This window comes from Neofelis nebulosa, chromosome X (assembly GCF_028018385.1).
Source record: "Neofelis nebulosa isolate mNeoNeb1 chromosome X, mNeoNeb1.pri, whole genome shotgun sequence".
Classification (NCBI taxonomy): Eukaryota; Metazoa; Chordata; class Mammalia; order Carnivora; family Felidae; genus Neofelis; species Neofelis nebulosa.
The window spans coordinates 87585060-87607465 of record NC_080800.1 but is presented as its reverse complement, the minus strand read 5'-3'; the positions used below and the strand labels follow the sequence as shown (position 1 = coordinate 87607465).

The 22406-nt window shown below is 38.3% G+C and overlaps 1 protein-coding gene across 3 annotated transcripts in view; it reads left to right on the top strand.

Annotated features, from left to right (window-relative positions):
• Positions 1 to 22406, top strand: part of NUP62CL (nucleoporin 62 C-terminal like) — an 84772-nt gene that overhangs the window by 49727 nt on the left and 12639 nt on the right. For 2 of the 3 annotated variants that reach the window (XM_058713027.1, XM_058713026.1), the window contains 5 exons: positions 2498 to 2648; positions 2905 to 2954; positions 3094 to 3228; positions 4941 to 5052; positions 9179 to 9245. In XM_058713027.1, coding sequence (XP_058569010.1) covers positions 2498 to 2648; positions 2905 to 2954; positions 3094 to 3228; positions 4941 to 5052; positions 9179 to 9245 — 515 coding nt within the window. Of the gene's footprint in view, positions 1 to 2497; positions 2649 to 2904; positions 2955 to 3093; positions 3229 to 4940; positions 5053 to 9178; positions 9246 to 12473; positions 12592 to 22406 lie in introns of all 3 variants that reach the window. The other variant, XR_009257006.1, reaches the window with a different exon arrangement.

The following is a 22406-nucleotide window of genomic DNA, read 5'->3' as shown; positions in this document are numbered from 1 at the left end:
TCGCTGTCGGTGCCTGTGGACTGTCTTCTCTCTTGAGTTGTGATTTTTCCTGGTTCTTGGTAGGACAGACCATTTTCAGTTGCATCCTGGACATTATGTCTATCATGTTAGGAGAGTCCAGGTCCTATTTTAATTTTTTTCAATCAGGGAATCCTTTTGTTGGGGTGTAATGCAGGGGTTGGGTGTATTTGTATCTTCAGCTTCCTGCTAGACCCTGCCCACACTACCCCAGTGAAAGTGGGGTGCTGACTCATACTGCCTCAATGCACATGAGTGGTGTGGAAGTTCAGCTACCCTCTCAGCCCTGCTGACTCATTCCCCAAGAAGGTGGGACACTGGGTCCCACCACTTCATTGCCTCAATGGGTCGCTGGGTCCCCAAAATAAGAGGAAGTGGGGGACTAACTACTTAGGTGCTGCAGGGTGGAGACAGTATTTCACCTTCCTTTTGGGTGTCACTGACACAAAGGGAGTGAGGAAGCAGGATATCAGCTATCCTGTGTCTTCCAATTTCATTCAGCCTCTTGATGCTGGCTTGGTATGGAAGCTTAGTTCCCTACTGGGCCTCACTGACACAGGCTCTGGGGAGCAGGGGGGCCGAGTGCAGACTAGCATTACTTTGTTCATTCTCAGTGATGATGCCAGGTGGGCATGGAGTTTAGCCCCCCATTGGGTCTCACTGACACTAGTGACAAGTGGGGGAACCTAATGGTAACTAACCCTGTCTTCATCATGTCTTGATTGCTGCTGGGTGGGTATTTAGATTCAGCTTGTCACTGGCCTTCGCTGACAGGACCCTGGTAGAGGAAGGGAATAGAACACTACCTGCCTCTGCCGAGCAGAGAATTGATGATTACCTCTCTGCTTAGCCCTGCTGACACTGCCCCAGCAGAAGAATTAGGGCATTGCCTGCTTCCACCAGTCATGGGATGGAAACTCAGCCACCTGCTTAGCCTATTTGATACCACCCAGCAGGGGAATCATGGTTCTGTTCGGTTCTGCCCAGTGGAGTATGGAAGATCAGCTCCCTACTCTGTTTTGTGGATACTACTTAGACCGGAAATGGATCGTTTTGATTAAGAGCTGTGGGAAGAGGGAGTCCTGTCTCTTTGGCCACATGCACCCAGAAGGGAGCTTGCATCATGCTGAGCTGAGGGGGAAGGAAGGAAGCAGGTGTGGCACAGACTTCAGCTGTTCTTACTGAGATTTAGTAGATTTCTTAATAGAGCTTTTATAATTTGCCATATTCCTCTAGGATAATTTCCAAAGATTTTGAATGGTTGTTTTTAAAATAATCTTTACCAGCTATGATGATTTTGTTGGGGAGCAGGTCTGAAAAACTCCTCATGTGCTCTTTTCTTCTCTAAGTCCTCCTATGTTATTCACTCAAAAAATACAGTTAAAAGTATGATCATATGATCATACTGCATCCCTCTTTTTTTTTTAGATTTTCCTGAGGACTTTAATTTGTTCTTCTGCTAAGAAATCTCCTTTTCCTCTCAGCCTGTTTCCACAATGGGCTCCCCTTTTTTTTCCTCTTTTTTTCTCTTTTAATTTACATCCCAGTTAATTAGCATATAGGGCAATAGTGATTTCAGGAGTAGAATCCGGTGATTCCTCCCCTATATATAACACCCAGTGCTCATCTCAGCAAGTGTCTTCCTTAATGCCCCTTACCCATTTAGCCCATCCCCCCAACCCACAACCCCTCCAGTAACCCTCAGTTTGTTCTCTATATTTAAGAATCTTATGTTTTGGGGCGCCTGGGTGGCTCAGTCGGTTAAGCGTCTGACTTCAGCTCAGGTCATGATCTCACAGTCTGTGAGTTCAAGCCCCACGTCAGGCTCTGTGCTGACAGCTTGGAGCCTGGAGCCTGCTTTAGATTCTCTGTCTCCCTCTCTCTGCCCCTGCCCCATTCACGCCTCTGTGTCTCTCTCTCTCTCTCTCTCTCAAAAGTAAATAAACATTTAAAAAAAGTCTCTTATGTTTTGTCCCTCTCTCTGCTTTTATATCATTTTTGCTTCTTTTCCCTTACGATCATCTATTTTGTATCTTAAATTCCACATATGAGTGAAGTCATATGATATTTGTCTTTCTCTAATTTCGTTTAGCATAATACCTTCTAGTTCCACCCACGCTGTTGCAGATGGCAAGGTTTCATTCTTTTTGAGTGCCAAGTAATATTCCATTGTGTGTATATATGTATGTGTGTGTATGTATATATATATATATATACGCGTATATATATATGTATGTATATATATACGTATATATATATTACATACATATATATTACATATATATACGTGTGTGTATATATATATATAATATATATATATATATATTATATATATATATCTTTTATCCATTCATCTGTCGATGGACATTTGGGCTCTTTCCATACTTTGGCTGTTGTCGATAGCGATGCTATAAACATTGGGGTGCATGGGCCCTTTTAAAAAAGCACACCTGTATCCCTTTGCATCCCTCTTTTTTAGTGCAATCGTAACTCCTGTGATGACATATGGTCAGCTGGAGGGTCTGATAAACAAATGGAGCCTTGATTTAGAGGATCAAGAGAGCTACTTTCTTCACCAGGCCACTCAGGTCAATGCTTGGGACCGTACACTGATTGAGAATGGTGAGAAGGTAAGAAGATAGTCTCACTATTCTACGTGTATTGTACAAACATTTTCAGATGAACACAAGAGTATAGACCTGTGTTTTGTGGTAATTTTCTATTCTACTATTTGATGATCAACTTACAAATCTTTTCGTTATGTAATGAGTGCCCTGATTTAGTAAATTGCCTATGTTTGAAGTGTGCATAAGAAAATTAATATTGCTTTAAAATTAAATATAAATTCAAATATTTGCATTATCATATCCTTATTTTCATTTATAGATTACTACTTTGCATGGAGAAGTGGAAAAAGTGAAACTGGATCAGAAAAGGTAGAACCTTAGACTCTCTAGGTTGAAAGATTAAAGATCGATTTCTTTGTCCATTTTTTCCCCCTTGCTCTAGTTTTTCAACTTTATTTTGCCACTCCCAATTCTTTTCATAAGCCCTTCCATTGACTTATTTTTTCAGGCTGGAACAAGAATTGGATTTTATCCTGTCACAGCAGAAGGAACTAGAAGATCTCTTGACCCCTTTAGAGGAGTTTGTGAAGGACCAGAGTGGGGCTGCTTATCTGCATCATGAAGATGCGGAGCCTGGGAAGACGTAAGTAACTGAATAAAGATCAAGCAATGGGGCAAAAACTTAGCTACTGAAAAAAAAAGAATTGAAAGACAAGGAATAAAAATTGGTAGGAAAGGACAAGTTCTTGTAGTTGCCATTTATCAACTTATTTGACTATTTTCTGTTTATCTTTTCACGATGCTTGAAAATGAAGTAATCATTCTGGCAGTTTTGTTTTATAGCATTGTGTACACTTATTAATCTCAAGCTTATACATGACCACAGTAAAGTTTTTCTATTTGTCAATTTTTTTCTTAAACTAGAAATACCAGTTTTATGTGTGTGGTGTCATAGTATTGTGAGATATTTATGGTTTCCTATTTATATTGACTCTTGTAAACCTAATGTTCATGCAATTGCTTCAGTGATAAATCATTGGCTATTATAAAGGCAATTTGTTAATCTGGGTGCAGGCTGCATAGCTTTCAAAAATTGAATGATTTTTGTCAGTGTCTTGGGCTAAATATATTTGTGTGTGATTCAGTTTTGTTGTTAACATTACCAGTGTTTCCACTGTAACTTCATCTCTCCGCAACTGAAATTTGGTAATCAGGCCAAATAATAAGTATTGTTAGGAAAACTTGTCTGAATGTGCTACATAAACCAGACTGAGACCAAATCAGACTACCTTTAGTAATGGCTTATTCATGAGTTAAGACTGAGCTTATTTTCTAAAGGCTTGCAAATTAACTTTTTGTAGGCGCATTAAATATGGTAAGTATAGCTAATCTGTATGGACCTTAGTTCTGTTTCCCGCTTTGTCTTTCCACCTTTGTGAATCTTTTTTTTTTTTTTTTTGCATTGCTTTCTATGCATTCTGCCATTTTTTGAAGCATATAGAGTTACATTTTTGGCCATGGGTTCCTAATTGTAATTTGAGGGAATAATTGAAATATTAGTTCCTTTCCAGTTGTTTTTGTGTGGTCAGTTTTATATTGTGATGGAATCTTTAGTAAGATCTTCAACAATCAAGGCAACCAATTACCTTTATTTAACTACTTTGGGATGGAAAGGCAATAGTTAGCTATGAATAAATCTAATTGAATCCTTTAATCTTTATAGACATTAAGATTGAAAAACTCTTACCACTTTAATTCATAAGCATATTATTGACTAGGTAAGTGTGTATGTATGTGTGTAAATAATTTGGGTGGAACTCTTGAGAATTTAGCCAACTAATATTTGCTGTGAATGTGTAACAGGTTTATCTGCCTTTAATTATTGTTAATCTCATTTCTCAAAACATCTTTTATTGAATGGTGGATATATATAAGGTTTTACTTTGAGAATTTAGTATTTAAAATCATTAAAGACCTCTCAGCACTTATTGAATACTGCTAAACACCAAGTAACTTCCCATGTATCTAAGTGACTTAGGAGTTTATTTTAAGAGTTAAAAAGAGTTTCTTTGCTTCAGAGCTCCCTGGAACATTGTCCAGAGAGTAAATAGGTGACTATAAAAATGGCAAGATGGATACAAGGCCTCACCTATGGAGTCTTTTTAGACTATGGTAATAATAAGGTTGTGAATGCTGCCTACATAAAAATGTGTAATTTGTCATAACTGAGACCTACTTAGAAGTGGGGGGATTGGTGCAAATCCAGCTGGCAGCATCATCTTTGTATGTCAGTAACAAGACATAGCGGAGAAAGCATTTCTTGTAATACTCTCTTTTTTTTACCTGCTTTTTCAGTTACAAATTAGCAGAAAATATAGATGCTCAGCTGAAGCGAATGGCCCAAGATCTCAAGGACATTATTGAAAACCTGAATACATTTGGAAGTCCTGCAGACGTCACTGACCGGGTGCGTTAACTGCTTTGTCTATTTAGACAAGCAAGATTTAGTATGAAATTAGCATTCTGTGGGTTCCTTTAGCTAGTGACCTTGTCCTGTCCTCTTGTGCTCCTTACCTGCCGTTGTTGATCTGAACTTTGGGGTGTAGTTAGTGGGGCAGGAAATATTTATGAGCAGAAAAGGTTATGACTTTTTTGTGTGATTATTCCTAGGAGGGTAAAAAAAAAAATGACTTTCCTCCCTAAATTTTCAGGGTTTTCTCCCTGCTCTTCACACAGCTAAATATGTCCCTGTACTTACTTTTTCTGTCCACTTACTCATTGGCTAACTCCTCCTTCCTTTTTCTGTGTGTTCATATAATTGTGAGTTTATATGTTTGAGTTTATTAGGTGTATCCAGGCCATCCTTAATTTATAACTGGGATCTATCTCAAAAGTTTGATAAGTCAGCCATTTGAGTCTTAAAATATATTTTTCCATAGAAATTTTGTTTGATGTGGGGGCGCCTGGGTGGCTTGGTCGGTTAAGCGTCCGACTTCGGCTCAGGTCACGATCTCGCGGTCCGTGAGTTCGAGCCCCGCCTCGGGCTCTGTGCGGACAGCTCAGAGCCCGGAGCCTGTTTCAGATTCTGTGTCTCCCTCTCTTTGTGACCCTCCCCCGTTCATGCTCTGTCTCTCTCTGTCTCAAAAATAAATAAACGTTACAAAAAAAAAAAATTAAAAAAAAAAAAAGAAATTTTGTTTGATGTGGTCATTACGTTTCTGTCTGCCTCATAGAATCCTACTTCACTTATAATGTAAGTGTATTTTAGCATGGGAAAATAAAGCTGAGCCTCCAATTAGAGAATTGAGATGTTTTGAATTAATTTGGCCATGAGAAAGGATTGTTTCCTTTATCTGTGCTCCAATTAAAGAGCTTATTTCCTCTACCTTTCCCTATTGTAGTAGCAGCTAAATGAAGTTCTTTTTCCCCCTCCCACTCCATGGCAGTAATGGTAAGAGGAATCTTCCATTGTGGGAACTCCTATTGTACTTTCTATCTGTTGATTATAATTCGGAGTGGGACCAGGATCTGGGTAGGTGAGGACAAAGGATATGCAGTATATTGTGATTATTCTTTAGTAAGCTCTTTGTCCAATCATACAGATAGTTCTTTATCTATGTACACATTACTAACTTTTTTAATTATAAAGAGACAGCATGGCATAGTTTAGGAAAGCATTAGAATTTTATTTAAGTCACTTAATCTCTGGATCTTAGCTCCTTCTTTTGCAAAATGTCAAGGGTGGACCAAATGATCTTGAAGTACCCTCTAACTATAAAAATTATGCCATTCTCTACTTTGGGTGAATCTAAAATTGAACAAAGACAAATACAAATTAGACTGGGATTATCCATGCTACCGTCTCCTTGTGTTCACATAGATGATAGCGAGTTGACAGAAAATAAGTTTTCTTTTTATGACCTATTAGGTCACCATTATGATTATAAAATCCAAAATTATTTTATAAAAGAATTTTTATGCATAGACAAATATATGTAGATTTACTCATGAGGCCGACCTGCTGTCTAGTCTCTCTGTGTTAAATTAAAATATGAGAAGTTTCTGAACAGAGCAAGTAAAAGGGGCCTGTAATCTTATCCTTATCCTTTTTGTTTACTTAGCCTTGTTTTACTTTATTTTGGTGGCAGGGAGTAAAAGGTGTGAGTCTTTTGTTTTTGTTTTTCCTGGCAAGGGTGATTGAGATGTTTAAGATGAGTGAATTAAAGATAATTGCTGCTTGATAGTAGGACAAAAGAAGCAAGAGATCAGCAACAATTCATCTCTTTTCTCAGATAGCATAAATCATTGGACAAGAAGCAGAGAACACATTTGCTAAACAACATTCTTGCAGATAATTTATTATAACTAGATCAACAGAGCTCCTTTACCGTGGGCCATACACCAGGGTAGAAAGATAGCAACGATGTTTAACAATGTTCACAATGATGGGATTTACCTTTGTTTTTACTTTTTGGGGGGTTGGGGATGGGAGGGAAAACCTAATACCTGAAATTTTTATTAAGTAAATCCATATTTCGGCAAATGGTATTCAGTCACATTGTCTTACAAAAACTCATTTTTCACGGGTGGCTCAGTAGGTTGAGTAGCCGACTTCGGCTCAGGTCATGATCTTGCCACTTGTGAGTTCAAGCCCCACGTTAGGCTCCCGGATGTTGGCACAGAGCCTGCTTCAGATCCTTCATCCCCCTCTCACTCACCCTCCCCCACATGCACTCTCTCAAAAATAAACAAACATTAAAAAAAATCTCATTGGGGTGCCTGGGTTGCTCAGTTGGTCGGCTCAGGTCATGATCTCTTGGTTTGTGAGTTCGAGCCCCGCGTCAGGCTCTGTGCTGACAGCTCAGAGCCTGGAGCCTGCTTCTGATTCTGTGTCTCCTCCTCTCTCTGCCCCTGCCATGCTCATGCTCTGTCTCTCTCTGTCTCTCAATAATAAATAAATGTTAAAAAATTTAAAAAATTCATTGTTCCTAGTACAAGTTGTATTTCTATTTATTATGTTAAAACACACTAAATTTGCTACTTTCACTACATACTGTTCTTTTAAGTGTAATATTTTCATTTCTTCCTATTATATCCTGGACTTTACTATAATAGTCATCAAAAATATTTTTAAAAATTTAAATGTCTAGTGTGTCTCATTACAAACTTAATACATATACTTATTCAATGTGTTAGGGTTGGAAAATGTGGAAATCTATAAAGAAAATTAAATAACCTATATCACCAGTACCCTGTGAATACATTGGTATGTTTTTTCCAAGTCTTTTTGCTGTGCTGGTAAAAATTCTCCTTTTGTTTTAAACAGCATTGGAAGTAAACATATATAGAGTTTTGTATTTAGTATTCTTTCATGGTGTTTTCTCAAAATTTTAAGCATTCTTTGAAAACTTTGGAAATCTTTGAAAATATTAATGACTCTATAATATTTCATTAGAGGTCACTTTACCATAATATATTGGATTGCTTTTTTAAATTGGTAGAGATATTGTTTCCAAATTTTTGCCATTATAAAATTGTTCTGTAATGACCAGTTATGTGTAGATTTGATTATTTCCTCTGGATAGGTTCCTAGAAGTAAAATAAGATATGAGTATTTTAAGATTGTTGATATATATTGTAAAAATTTACATTTTGAAGGGTTGGGTCAGTTTTTATTACTATGGGCTATATAGGAATGTACCTGTTTTCTCCATACACTTGACAACTGAGTATTACCATTTATTAAAAATTGCTGACTTGGAGATCTTGCTATTTAAACAATATGATGGATCTCAAGGGCATTATTCTAAGTGACATAAGTGAGACCAGGAAAGACAAATACCGAATGATCTCACTTAAGTGTAGAATTGAAAAACACCAGCACCAAAAAAAATGAGCTCATAGATACAGAGAACAGATTGGTGGTTGCCAGAGGCAAGGAGTAGGCAGTGGGTGAAATGGGTGAAGATGGTCAAAAGGTACAAACTTCCAGGTATAAAATAAGTTTATGGGGATGTAATGTATACAGCATGGTAACTATAGTTAATAATGCTGTGTTGCATATTTGAAAATTGCTAAGCAATTATATCTTGAATGTTATTATCACAAGAAAAAATGTGTTTAACCACATATGGTGATGGATGTTAGCAAGAGTTATTGTAGTGATCATTTCACAGTATATATAAATATCAAATCATTATGTTATGCACCTGAAACTAATAAAATGTTGTCAATTGTACCTCAGTAAAAAGCTGCTGATTTGTTTGAAAAAAAGTAACATTTTAAGTTTTATATGAATTTCTTGTCTTGTGAAATGTCTGTTAATGTTTTTTACTTATTTTCATGTCGTAGTCAGTGTCTTATTGAATTATAGGCATTGTTCTTGACAGTTACAAAATTGTTAGATTGAAGTCATATGAAGATGTAATGAACATTACAAATATGAAAGAGCAAAAAGTCATTAATATTTTATATATCTTCAGTCCATTTCTTACCAAAAGAAATGAAAAGTTACTTCGTAATTTCAATTTTTTGTTTGTTTTACTTACCATATCTGAATAATCATAATCTAAAACTTTTGTGTGTGTTTTTAGCTCCAGCAGATCTGCAAAATTCTGAATGCTCATATGGACTCTCTACAGTGGATTAATGAGAATTCAGGTGGGAGTTTATTTGTACATGAAGGTATCCATTATTACAAGTAGAAAACGTGATGCAAGTCAGCTTTTGTGCACCATGACCACACTCAAGTGAGAGTTTGGTTATAGGGGTATTGCTTAACTGACGGAATGTATACATTAACTCTCAAGAAGTCTAATTGCTTGTTTTTATAAAATGGAACACTAAAGAATAAGTGTGTGAAGAATAAACTAGAAACTCATGAAATTAGGGGGTGTATAGGAATGAGGTGGAGGAGCTAGGGAAGAAGCAGGACTTCTCCAAGTATACCTTTTGACATAGTTTTGGTTTTTGGCCTATCTAAAAGTTTAAATACTCAAAAATAAGAAGCCAAAAAGAATAGGAAGAAAGACAAGTGCTAAAATCGAATACATACAAATTGAAACCAAACAAACCCGTGTAACTAATTTATAACATAATCCAGCTCAGATTTTTGAACATGTGTTCTTGACAGTACGTTCTTACTAGGATGTAATCTTAAGGATAAAAAGAACTGCAGAGAAATCTTAAACTTTCTTAAGAGGCTATTGTTAGTTTCACAATTATAATGTGCTGTATTGTGTTTATATATATTCTAATATAATATTATTGTCATCCTGTATATTGTAGGATAAAGAAAAGGCATGAGGATAGTAATGATAATGGAAACCAAGATTTTCATTGAAAGATAAAAGAGATATAAGATATTTTTCTCTTCCTTTTATATTTGTATTGTAATTTTTTAAAGTTTATTTTGAGAGAGACACATGTGTGCATGTGGGTGGGGGAGGGGCAGAGAGAGAGGGAGAGAATCCCAAGCAGGCTCTGTGCTAAGAGCACAGAGCTCGGCATGAGGCTTGATCCCACAAACCATGAGATCATGACCTGAGCCAAAATCAAAAGTCTGGATGCTTAACCGACTGAGCCACCCAGGCACCCCTGTATTGTAAATTTGAATTGCAAATATTATTATGAATTCCTGTTCCCTTTTTCTGTATATAGAAAAGGCAGGGATGCCTGGGTGGCTCAGTTGGTTAAGTGTCTGACTCTTGATTTTGGCTCAGGTCATGATCTCATAGTTTGTGAGATTGAGCCCCGCATTGGGTCTGTGCTGACAGTGCAAAGCCTGCCCCCCCCCCCTCTCTCTCTCTCTCTCTCTGCTCCTCCCCCTTTAAAAAAAAAGAAAGGTCGAAGAAGCAATGACAAACCCCAATAGCAATGAACAGCACCTCAAGCACCTAAATCTTGGTTTTTAAACACCATTTCCATTAGGGGAACCTGGGTGACTCAGTCAAACATCAAACTCTTGATCTCAGCTCAGGTCTTGAACTCAGGGTCATGAGCTCAAGCCCCATGTTGGGCTCTATGGTGTACGTCAAGCCTACTTAAAAAAAAATACCATTCCCATTAAAGGTTATAACCAAGGCTTCTTAGGGAAATATCTGATCTCAGGTTTCAGGCAGGGAATGTACAGGGTGAGTTTGGAACTTTTTATGCAAGAAAAGAGATTGTTCAAAACTAATGAGGTTATATCAGAACACAAGATGGTGCTTGAATGGGCTTCTATTGGCCAAATTAGGATGGTTTGAACATCAAAAAGAGTATCAATAAGTGGATTACTATGATACATTAAGGGGGGAAAATCTCTGCTACTCTAGAGAGAAATGGGAGGTACAGGGAAAAGTCTTTGTAAAACATGTCAGCTAATAATTATAGAAGGAATTATAGAATTAGAGAACCACAATTAAGAAAATTTCAACAGAGCACTTCTATTAAGCTTACCCTGAAATTGAATACCTTGCCTCATTTATTTTTAAAAATATTTTATTAAAAAATAAAATATTTTTTAAATAAGTTTATTTATTTGTTTTGAAAGAAAGCGAGCGAGCAGGGGAGGGGCAGAGAGAGGGAGAAGGAGAGAGAATCCCAAGCAGTCTCTGCACTGTCAGCACAGAGCCTGATGTGGGGCTCAATCTCATGAATTGTGAGATCATGACCTGAGCCAAAATCAAGAGTTGCACACTTAAGTGACTGAGCCACCCAGGTGCCCCATTACCTCATTTAATAAATATTTCAACTGTCAATCATTTCTTGGCAGAAAAAATATGCTAGAAGGAATGGACCAAATACAGACTGCATGTTACTGAGTTATTTTTTTTAAAAAAATATCAGTTTTATTAAAGTATAATTTACATACCACAAACAAGTACCACTTTAGTCAATTGATAAAATTTAATATCACTAGTAGCAGGATAACTTGATATGATGTGCCTCTTGATATGACACAATAAGAAATACACAGTATCACATATGTAATATTCTTATCAAAAATGGTTCATCTGAATCTAATCATAAGAAACAGACATTCTACCAGTGAGATAGTTTGGAAGATGATGTAATATTCTTACCAAAAATGTTTAACTGAATAAAATCACAAGAAAATAATCAGACACTCTATGTGTAGCACATCGTGAAACATAATTGGCTTGGGACTTTTCAAAAAGTCAGTCATGGGAAATAAAACTCAAAACCAAGCTAAGGGAATTGTCTTAGTTTAAAAGAAACATAACAAGTCTACTATGTTAACTTTGATTGGATACTGGATCAAAACCAAGAAGACTTTCCTTTCCTTTCCTTTCCTTTCCTTTCCTTTCCTTTCCTTTCCTTTCCTTTCCTTTCCTTTCCTTTCCTTTCCTTTCCTTTCCTTCCCTTCCCTTCCCTTCCCTTCCCTTCCCTTCCCTTCCCTTTCCCTCCCTTCCTTCCTTTTCTTTTTTTCATTTTCCCTCTTTATTTCTTTCCTTGCCTGCCTGCCTTCCTTTCTTACTGCCTGCCTTCCTTTTTATTTTTCATTGAGTTCTAATTTATCTATAACACTATGTTAGTTTCAGATGTACAGCATTATGATTCGACATTTATATACACTGCAAAATGATTACCATAATATGTCTAGTTACCAACTGTCACCATACAAAATTATAAAAAAATTCTTTTCTTGTGATGAGAACTTCGTATTTACTATCTTGGCAACTTGCAAGTATGCACTATAGTATTACTGACTATAGTCACCATGCTGTACATGACCTCCCCATGACTTATTTATTTTATAATTGAAGTTTGTACCTCTTGACCCTCTTCACCCATTTCATCTTTTCCCCTCTAGCAACCACCATGCTGTGTTCTGTATTTATGAGTTTTGTTTTGTTTTGTTTGTTCATTTGTTTTGTCTTTTAGATTCCACATATAAGTGAAATCATACGGTGTTTGTCTTTGTCTGACTTATTTCACGTAGCATAATACCCTCTAGTTCCATCCATGTTGTCACAAATGGCAAGATTTCATGTTTTTATGGGTGAGTAGTATCCCATTGTGTCTGTATGTGTGTGTGTATGTATACCAAATCTTCTTTTTCTTTTTTTTAAAAATATTTCTAACGTTTATTTATTTTTGAGAGAGTACGAACAGGGGAGGGGCAGAGAGAGAGGGAGAGAGAGAATCTGAAGCAGGCTCCAGGCTCTGAGCTGTCAGCAGAGAGCACAACTTGGGGCTCAAACTCACAAGCGGTGAGATCATGACCTGAGCTGAAGTCAGACGCTTAACCCACTAAGCCACCCAGACACCCCCCAAATCTTCTTTTTTTTTTTTAAATTTTAATTCCAGTATAATTAGCAGTGTTTTATTAGTTTCAGGTATGCAATATACTAATTCAACAGTTTCTATACATTACTCAGTGCTCATCACAATAAGTGTACTCTTAATCCCCTTCACCTATTTCACCCATCCCCCCACCCACCTCTGTATACCAAGTCTTTGTCCATTTCATCCAGCAATGGACAGTTAGATTGTGGCCAAATCTTGGCTATTATAAATGATTCTGCAATTAACATAAGGGTATATAAATCTTTTCAAATTAATATTCTCATTTTCTTCAGATAAATACATAGTACTCTGTATCATTGGTATTGCTGTATCATTGGTAGTTCTAATTTTTGAAGAAACTCCGTATTGGTTTTCATAGTGACTACACCAGTTTACATCCCCACCAATAGTTCATAAGGGTCCTAGTTTTTCCCACATCCTCACCAACGCTTGTTATTTCTTATCTTTTTGATAATAGGCATTCTGACAGGTATGAGGTGATACTTCATTGTGGCTTTGATTTGCATTTCCCTGATGATTTATGCTGAGCATTTTTGCATGTGTCTGTTGGCCACCTTTGTGGCTTCTTTGGAAAAATGTCTATTCATGTCTTCTGCCCTTTTTAAATTGGATTATTTGTGTTTCTGGTATTGAGTTGTATAAGTTCTTTCTCTACTTTGGATATTAACTCCTTATTGGATATATCATTTGCAAATATCTTCTCCCATTTGGTAGGTTGTGTTTTCATTCTGTTAATGGTTTCCTTTGCTGTGCAGAAGTTTTTTAGTTTGATGTAGTCCCATTTGTTTAATTTTGATTTTGTTACCTTTGCTTTTGGAGTCAGACCCAAAAAGTCATTGCCAAGACTGGTGTCAAGGAGCTTTTCACCTATGTTTTCTCAAGAAGATGTTATTTAGAATAATTGGGGAAACTGAATATGAACTATATATTAATTGATATTAATGAAATTTTAATTTTTTTTCATGTGCTGTTGTGGTTGTGTAGGAAAATATTTTTATTCTTAGAAGCTGTATGCTACATTATTTAAAGAAGTCATATCTGTAGATTTCAAGTTGTTCAAAATCTTGTGAAGAGAAGGAGATTGAACACTTTTAGGCAAAATGGTAACGGTTAATCTACATAAAGGATATACAAGTTTGTGATTTTTACTATTCTCTTGACTTTCTATAGATTTAAAATAAACACATGGGAAGGAAATAATTTTTATAGACTTTTGCCTAAATATGGACTATAATGAGGCTTTAGTAATTGAGATAAATAGGGGCTAGTTAGGCGATCAGAGTTGTTACTCTTTTTAAAGATGTACTATGAAAATAAGACAAGTTTTCTCATTTGTATTATTTTATTTCTAGATTCCTCATTCTTTTCATTAATAGAATTCATCAACCATGAACTTCTTCATCTTTTCCCCCTTTCAGACCTGCCTATATCATCATTCACCTTTACTTCCTTCTCTCAGAGGAAGAAATGTTCTATCCTTTTCCATACTCTTTTCAATCATCACAGGGATGTTAAATTCTATATTGCTTTAGTATTAATAACCTGATAGGTAGATGTTTCTGAGTCTGATAGATACGGGTTCAAGTCAAGGCATTACCAATTAATAGTTTTGTGACCTTAACTGTTGCTTAATTTCTGAGTCTGTATCCTCATTTTACTAATTTTTATTTTTACGTTTTTATTTTTTTTATTTTTTTTTCAATATATGAAATTTATTGTCAAATTGGTTTCCATACAAAACCCAGTGCTCATCCCAAAAGGTGCCCTCCTCAATACCCATCCCCACCCTCCCTTCCCTCCCACCCCCCATCAACCCTCAGTTTGTTCTCAGTTTTTAAGAGTTTCTTATGCTTTGGCTCTCTCCCACTCTAACCTCTTTTTTTTTCCCTCCCCCTCCCCCATGGGTTTCTGTTACGTTTCTCAGGATCCACATAAGAGTGAAACCATATGGTATCTGTCTTTCTCTTTATGGCTTATTTCACTTAGCATCACACTTTCCAGTTCCATCCACGTTGCTACAAAGGGCCATATTTCGTTCTTTCTCATTGCCACGTAGTACTCCATTGTGTATATAAACCACAATTTCTTTATCCATTCATCAGTTGATGGACATTTAGGCTCTTTCCATAATTTGGCTATTGTTGAGAGTGCTGCTATAAACATTGGGGTACAAGTGCCCCTATGCATCAGTACTCCTGTATCCCTTGGATAAATTCCTAGCAGTGCTATTGCTGGGTCATAGGGTAGGTCTATTTTTAATTTTTTGAGGAACCTCCACACTGCTTTCCAGAGTGGCTGTACCAGTTTGTATTCCCACCAACAGTGCAAGAGGGTTCCCATTTCTCCACATCCTCTCCAGCATCTATAGTCTCCTGATTTGTTCATTTTGGCCACTCTGACTGGCGTGAGGTGATATCTGAGTGTGGTTTTGATTTGTATTTCCCTGATGAGGAGCGACGTTGAGCATCTTTTCATGTGCCTGTTGGCCATCCAGATGTCTTCTTTGGAGAAGTGTCTATTCATGTTTTCTGCCCATTTCTTCACTGGGTTATTTGTTTTCTGGGTGTGGAGTTTGGTGAGCTCTTTATAGATTTTGGATACTAGCCCTTTGTCCGATATGTCATTTGCAAATATCTTTTCCCATTCCGTTGGTTGCCTTTTAGTTTTGTTGGTTGTTTCCTTTGCTGTGCAGAAGCTTTTTATCTTCATAAGGTCCCAGTAGTTAATTTTCGCTTTAATTCCCTTGCCCTTGGGGATGTGTCGAGTAAGAGATTGCTACGGCTGAGGTCAGAAAGGTCTTTTCCTGCTTTCTCCTCTAGGGTTTTGATGGTTTCCTATCTCACATTCAGGTCCTTTATCCATTTTGAGTTTATTTTTGTGAATGGTGTGAGAAAGTGATCTAGTTTCAACCTTCTGCCTGTTGCTGTCCAGTTCTCCCAGCACCATTTGTTAAAGAGACTGTCTTTTTTCCATTGGATGTTCTTTCCTGCTTTGTCAAAGATTAGTTGGCCATAAGTTTGTGGGTCTAGTTCTGGGGTTTCTATTCTATTCCATTGGTCTCTGTGTCTGTTTTTGTGCCAATACCATGCTGTCTTGATGATTACAGCTTTGTAGTAGAGGCTAAAGTCTGGGATTGTGATGCCTCCTGCTTTGGTCTTCTTCAAAATTACTTTGGCTGTTCGGGACCTTTTGTGGTTCCATATGAATTTTAGAATTGCTTGTTCTAGTTTCGAGAAGAATGCTGGTGCAATTTTGATCGGGATTGCATTGAATGTGTAGATAGCTTTGGGTAGTATTGACATTTTGACAATATTTACTCTTCCAATCCATGAGCAGGGAATGTCTTTCCATTTCTTTATATCTTCTTCAATTACCTTCATAAGCTTTCTATAGTTTTCAGCATACAGATCTTTTACATCTTTGGTTAGATTTATTCCTAGGTATTTTATGCTTCTTGGTGCAATTGTGAATGGGATCAGTTTCTTTATTTGTCTTTCTGTTGCTTCATTGTTAGTGTATAAGAATGCAACTGATTTCTGTACATTTATTTTGTATCCTGCAACTTTGCTGAATTCATGTATCAGTTCTAGCAGACTTTTGGTGGAGTCGATTGGGTTTTCCATGTATAATATCATGTTATCTGCAAAAAGCGAAAGCTTGACTTCATCTTTGCCAATTTTGATGCCTTTGATTCCCTTTTGTTGTCTGATTGCTGATGCTAGAACTTCCAGCACTATGTTAAACAACAGCAGTGAGAGTGGGCATCCCTGTCGTATTCCTGATCTCAGGGATAAAGCTCTCAGTTTTTCCCCATTGAGGATGATGTTACCTGTGGGCTTTTCATAAATGGCTTTTATGATGTTTAAGTATGTTCCTTCTATCCCGACTTTCTCAAGGGTTTTTATTAAGAAAAGGTGCTGGATTTTGTCAAAGGCCTTTTCTGCATCGGTTGACAGGATCATATGGTTCTTATCTTTTCTTTTATTAATGTGATGTATCACGTTGATTGATTTGTGAATGTCGAACCAGCCCTGCATCCCAGGAATGAATCCCACTTGATCATGGTGAATAATTCTTTTTATATGCTGTTGAATTCGATTTGCTAGTATCTTATTGAGAGTTTTTGCATCCATATTCATCAGGGATATTGGCCTGTAGTTCTCTTTTTCTACTGGGTCTCTGTCTGGTTTAGGAATCAAAGTAATACTGGCTTCATAGAATGAGTCTGGAAGTTTTCCTACCCTTTCTATTTCTTGGAATCGCTTGAGAAGGATAGGTATTATCTCTGCCTTAAACGTCTGGTAGAACTCCCCTGGGAAGCCATCTGGTCCTGGACTCTTATTTGTTGGGAGATTTTTGATAACCGATTCCATTTCTTCGCTGGTTATGGGTCTGTTCAAGCTTTCTATTTCCTCCTGATTGAGTTTTGGAAGCGTGTGGGTGTTTAGGAATTTGTCCATTTCTTCCAGGTTGTCCAGTTTGTTGGCATATAATTTTTTATAGTATTCCCTGATAATTGTTTGTATCTCTGAGGGATCGGTTGTAATAATTCCATTTTCATTCATGATTTTATCGATTTGGGTCATCTCCCTTTTCTTTTTGAGAAGCCTGGCAAGAGGTTTATCAATTTTGTTTATTTTTTCAAAATACCAACTCTTGGTTTCGTCGATCACTCTACAGTTTTTTTAGATTCTATATTGTTTATTTCTGCTCTGATCTTTACTGTTTCTCTTCTTCTGCTGGATTTAGGCTGCCTTTGCTGTTCTGCTTCTATTTCCTTTAGGTGTGCTGTTAGATTTTGTATTTGGGATTTTTCTTGTTTCTTGAGATAGGCCTGGTTTGCAATGTATTTTCCTCTCAGGACTGCCTTCGCTGCATCCCAAAGCGTTTGGATTGTTGTATTTTCATTTTCGTTTGTTTCCATATATTTTTAAATTTCTTCTCTAATTGCCTGGTTGACCCACTCATTCTTTAGTAGGGTGTTCTTTAACCTCCATGCTTTTGGAGGTTTTCCTGACTTTTTCCTGTGGTTGATTTCAAGCTTCATAGCATTGTGGTCTGAAAGTATGCATGGTATGATTTCAATTCTTGTATACTTATGAAGGGGTGTTTTGTGATCCAGTATGTGATCTATCTTGGAGAATGTTCCATGTGCACTCGAGAAGAAAGTATATTCTGTTGCTTTGGGATGCAGAGTTCTAAATATATCTGTCAAGTCCATCTGATCCAATGTATCATTCAGGGCCCTTGTTTCTTTATTGACCGTGTGTCTAGATGATCTATCCATTTCTGTAAGTGGAGTGTTAAAGTCCCCTGCAATCACCACATTCTTATCAATAAGGTTGCTTATGTTTGTAATTGTTTTACATATTTGGGGGCTCCCGTATTCGGCTCATAGACATTTATAATTGTTAGCTCTTCCTGATGGATAGACCCTGTAATTATTATATAATGCCCTTCTTCATCTCTTGTTACAGCCTTTAATTTAAAGTCTAGTTTGTCTGATATAAGTATGGCTACTCCAGCTTTCTTTTGGCTTCCAGTAGCATGATAAATAGTTCTTATCCCCTCACTCTCAATCTAAAGGTGTCCTCAGATCTAAAATGAGTCTCTTGTAGACAGCAAATAGATGGGTCTTGTTTTTTTATCCATTCTGATACCCTATGTCTTTTGGTTGGTGCTTTTAATCCATTTCCATTCAGTGTTATTATAGAAAGATACGGGTTTAGAGTCATTGTGATGTCTGTATGTTTTATGCTTGTAGCGATGTCTCTGGTACTTTGTCTCACAGGATCCCCCTTAGGATCTCTTGTAGGGCTGGTTTAGTGGTGACAAATTCCTTCAGTTTTTGTTTATTTGGGAAGACCTTTATCTCTCTTTCTATTCTAAATGACAGACTTGCTGGATAAAGGATTCTTGGCTGCATATTTTTTCTGTTCAGCACATTGTAGATCTTCGTGCCAATCCTTTCTGGCCTGCCAAGTTTCAAAAGAGAGATCAGTCACGAGTCTTATAGGTCTCCCTTTATATGTGAGGGCATGTTTACCCCTTGCTGCTTTCAGAATTTTCTCTTTATCCTTGTATTTTGCCAGTTTGACTATGATATGTCATGCAGAAGATCGATTCAAGTTACGTCTGAAGGGAGTTCTCTGTGCCTCTTGGATTTCAATGCCTTTTTCCTTCCCCAGTTCAGGGAAGTTCTCAGCTATTATTTCTTCAAGTACCCCTTCAGCACCTTTCTCTCTCTCTTCCTCCTCTGGGATACCAATTATGCGTATATTATTTCTTTTTAGTGTATCACTTAGTTCTCTAATTTTCCCCTCATACTCCTGGATTTTTTTATCTCTCTTTTTCTCAGCTTCCTCTTTTTCCATAACTTTATCTTCTAGTTCACCTATTCTCTCCTCTGCCTCTTCAATCCGAGCCGTCGTCGTTTTGATTTTATTTTGCATTTCATTTAAAGCGTTTTTCAACTCCTCCTGGCTGTTCCTGAGTCCCTTGATCTCTGTAGCAAGAGATTCTGTGCTGTCCTCTATACTGTTTTCAAGCCCAGTGATTAATTTTATGACTATTATTCTAAATTCACTTTCTGTTATATTATTTAAATCCTTTTTGATCAGTTCATTGGCTGTTGTTATTTCCTGGAGATTCTTTTGAGGGGAATTCTTCCGTTTGGTCATTTTGGATAGTCCCTGGAGTGGTGGGGACCTGTAGGGCACTTCCCCTGTGCTGTGGTGTATAACTGGAGTTGGTGGGCGGGGCCGCAATCAGACCTGATGTCTGCCCCCAGCCCACCACAGGGGCCACAGTCAGACTGGTGTGTGCCTTCTCTTCCCCTCTCCTAGGGGCAGGATTCACTGTGGGGTGGCGTGGCCCGTCTGGGCTACTTGCACACTGCCAGGCTTGTGGTGCTGGGGATCTGGCGTATTAGCTGGGGTGGGTAGGCAGGGGGCAGGAGGGGCAGGCTTAGTTTGCTTCTCGTTAGGTGATCCACTTCAGGAGGGGCCCTGTGGCAGCGGGAGGGAGTCAGACCCGCTGCCGGAGGGTTGGTTCCGCAGAAGCACAGCGTTGGGTGTTTGGGCGGAGCAAGCAAGATCCCTGGCAGGAACTGGTTCCCTTTGGGATTTTGGCTGGGGGATGGGCGAGGGAGATGGCGCTGGCGAGCGCCTTTGTTCCCCGCCAAGCTGAGCTCTGTCCTCCCGGGGCTCAGCAACTCTCCCTCCCTTTGTCCTCTAGCCTTCACACTTTCTGAGCAGAGCTGTTAACTTATGACCTCCCAGATGTCAAGTCCCGCTTGCTGTCGGAACACGCTCCATCCGGCCCCTCTGCTTTTGCAAGCCAGACTCGGAGGCTCTGCTTGGCTGGCGGGCCGCCCCTCCGCCCGGGCTCCCTCCTGCCAGTCCATGCAGCGCGCACCGCCTCTCCGCCCTTCCTACCCTCTTCCGTGGGCCTCTCGTCTGCGCTTGGCTCCGGAGACTCTATTCTGCTAGTCTTCTGGTGGTTTTCTGGGTTAGTTAGGCAGGTGTAGGTGGAATCTAAGTGATCAGCAGGATGCGAGGTGAGCCCAGCGTCCTCCTACACCGCCATCTTCCCTTGGTCTCCTGTTTTTACTTTTTTAAATGCTTGTTTATTTTTGAGAGAGAGAGAGAGTGTGCGAGGGAGGGGAAGAGAGAGAGAGGGAGACGGAGAATCCCAAGCAGGCTCTGCACTGTCAACACAGAGCCCGATGCAGGGCTCAAACTCACGAACCGTGAAATCATGACCTGAGCCGAAATCAAGAGTCAGTCGCTTAACCAACTGAGCCATCCAGGCACCCTTGTATCTTCATTTTAAACGTGACGGATAATATTTACCTTTCAGAGTTTTTGTAAGGATTAAAAGAAGCGATGTTGAAGTTTCCTTGAGCAGTGCCTGGCCCAGGTTGGTAGTCAGTAAAAGACACTGGCAGAACTGGTTATCAGAGATAACTGTGTACAGGAGAGAGAGAGAAGGAGAAAGACGAGAAGTAGTTGTTAAATTGGGTCTAGGAAAGGCAGTTCCAGGTAGATTATCATTGAAAACCACTCACCTTAGAGAAGTTGTAAGAACGGCTGATATATGGGAGAATGTTGGTGACTGGAAGACACTGAGAAATGAGATTATGCAGTCTGACTCAGTTGTCATCCTGTCTGTTACATGTATTCCTACAGTGAACAGTGCTTCTTGAGTGGAATTGGGGCGGGGTTGTCAGAATGTAAATGAGGCTGTAAAGAAAGATTATAGTCATTTTTTTTTTCTCCTGCCTCAGATCTTTGTCATAAGTAAAATATCAAGGCCAATGTTTTCCTACTAATAAACTTAAGTTTGTTAGCACTGCAGGGGACTTTATATAAATGAAGAAACTGTGGCCCAGAGAGTTTAAAAGACTTCCCTGAGAACACACAGCTAATTACTGGCAAAGCTAGGACCAGAATCCAAATTTCCTGATTATCAGAACAATGTTCTTTCTACTGGTATGCTCTCAAAACAATTTTAATATAGGCATCACTGGATGTAAAAACAAACATGTTACCTAACAGTAGAGGACAAGGGTTTTCAACATATGATAATGGTAGTACTTTGTGTGCAACATTTTGTTCTAATTTCTGCGTAGATTTCTCAGTCAACACAGGATAAAAAGAGTAAGAGTAAGATAGTTATGGATAGTAAGTGGGAGTTACTTACTTGCTTAAAATGCAGTTGAACTGGAGACAAAATGAGATTCTCAACTGAGACAATGGAGGCCATGATGAAGATGGGGGACAAGCCTGGTAATTCTTTTTTTTTTTTTTTTTTTGTTTATTTTTTTTTTATTTATTTTTTAATATATGAAATTTACTGTCAAATTGGTTTCCATACAACACCCAGTGCTCATCCCAAAAGGTGTCCTCCTCAATACCCATCACCCACCCTGCCCTCCCTCCCACCCCCCATCAACCCTCAGTTTGTTCTCAGTTTTTAACAGTCTCTTATGCTTTGGCTCTCTCCCACTCTAACCTCTTTTTTTTTTTTTTTTTTTTTCCCTTCCCCTCCCCCATGGGTTTCTGTTACGTTTCTCAGGATCCACATAAGAGTGAAACCATATGGTATCTGTCTTTCTCTGTATGGCTTATTTCACTTAGCATCACACTCTCCAGTTCCATCCACGTTGCTACAAAAGGCCATATTTCATTTTTTCTCATTGCCACGTAGTATTCCATTGTGTATATAAACCACAATTTCTTTATCCATTCATCAGTTGATGGACATTTAAGGCCTGGTAATTCTTGATACTGTGAGCTCCTTTTTGCTGTTCCCACCCAAGGAACCTTTCCTTTTCATATCAGGAAATGACATGATCAAGTAATGGAGAGTGGCAGGGTTCAATTATGCTAAGAGGTGATTTTTGTTGGTGATGGTCTATTTTGCTTTTTAATAGTTAATGAGATCACATGTGCTGATCAGGACTGTGGACTGAGAAGTTCAAGGTTAAACTTTTCAATGAGTCCA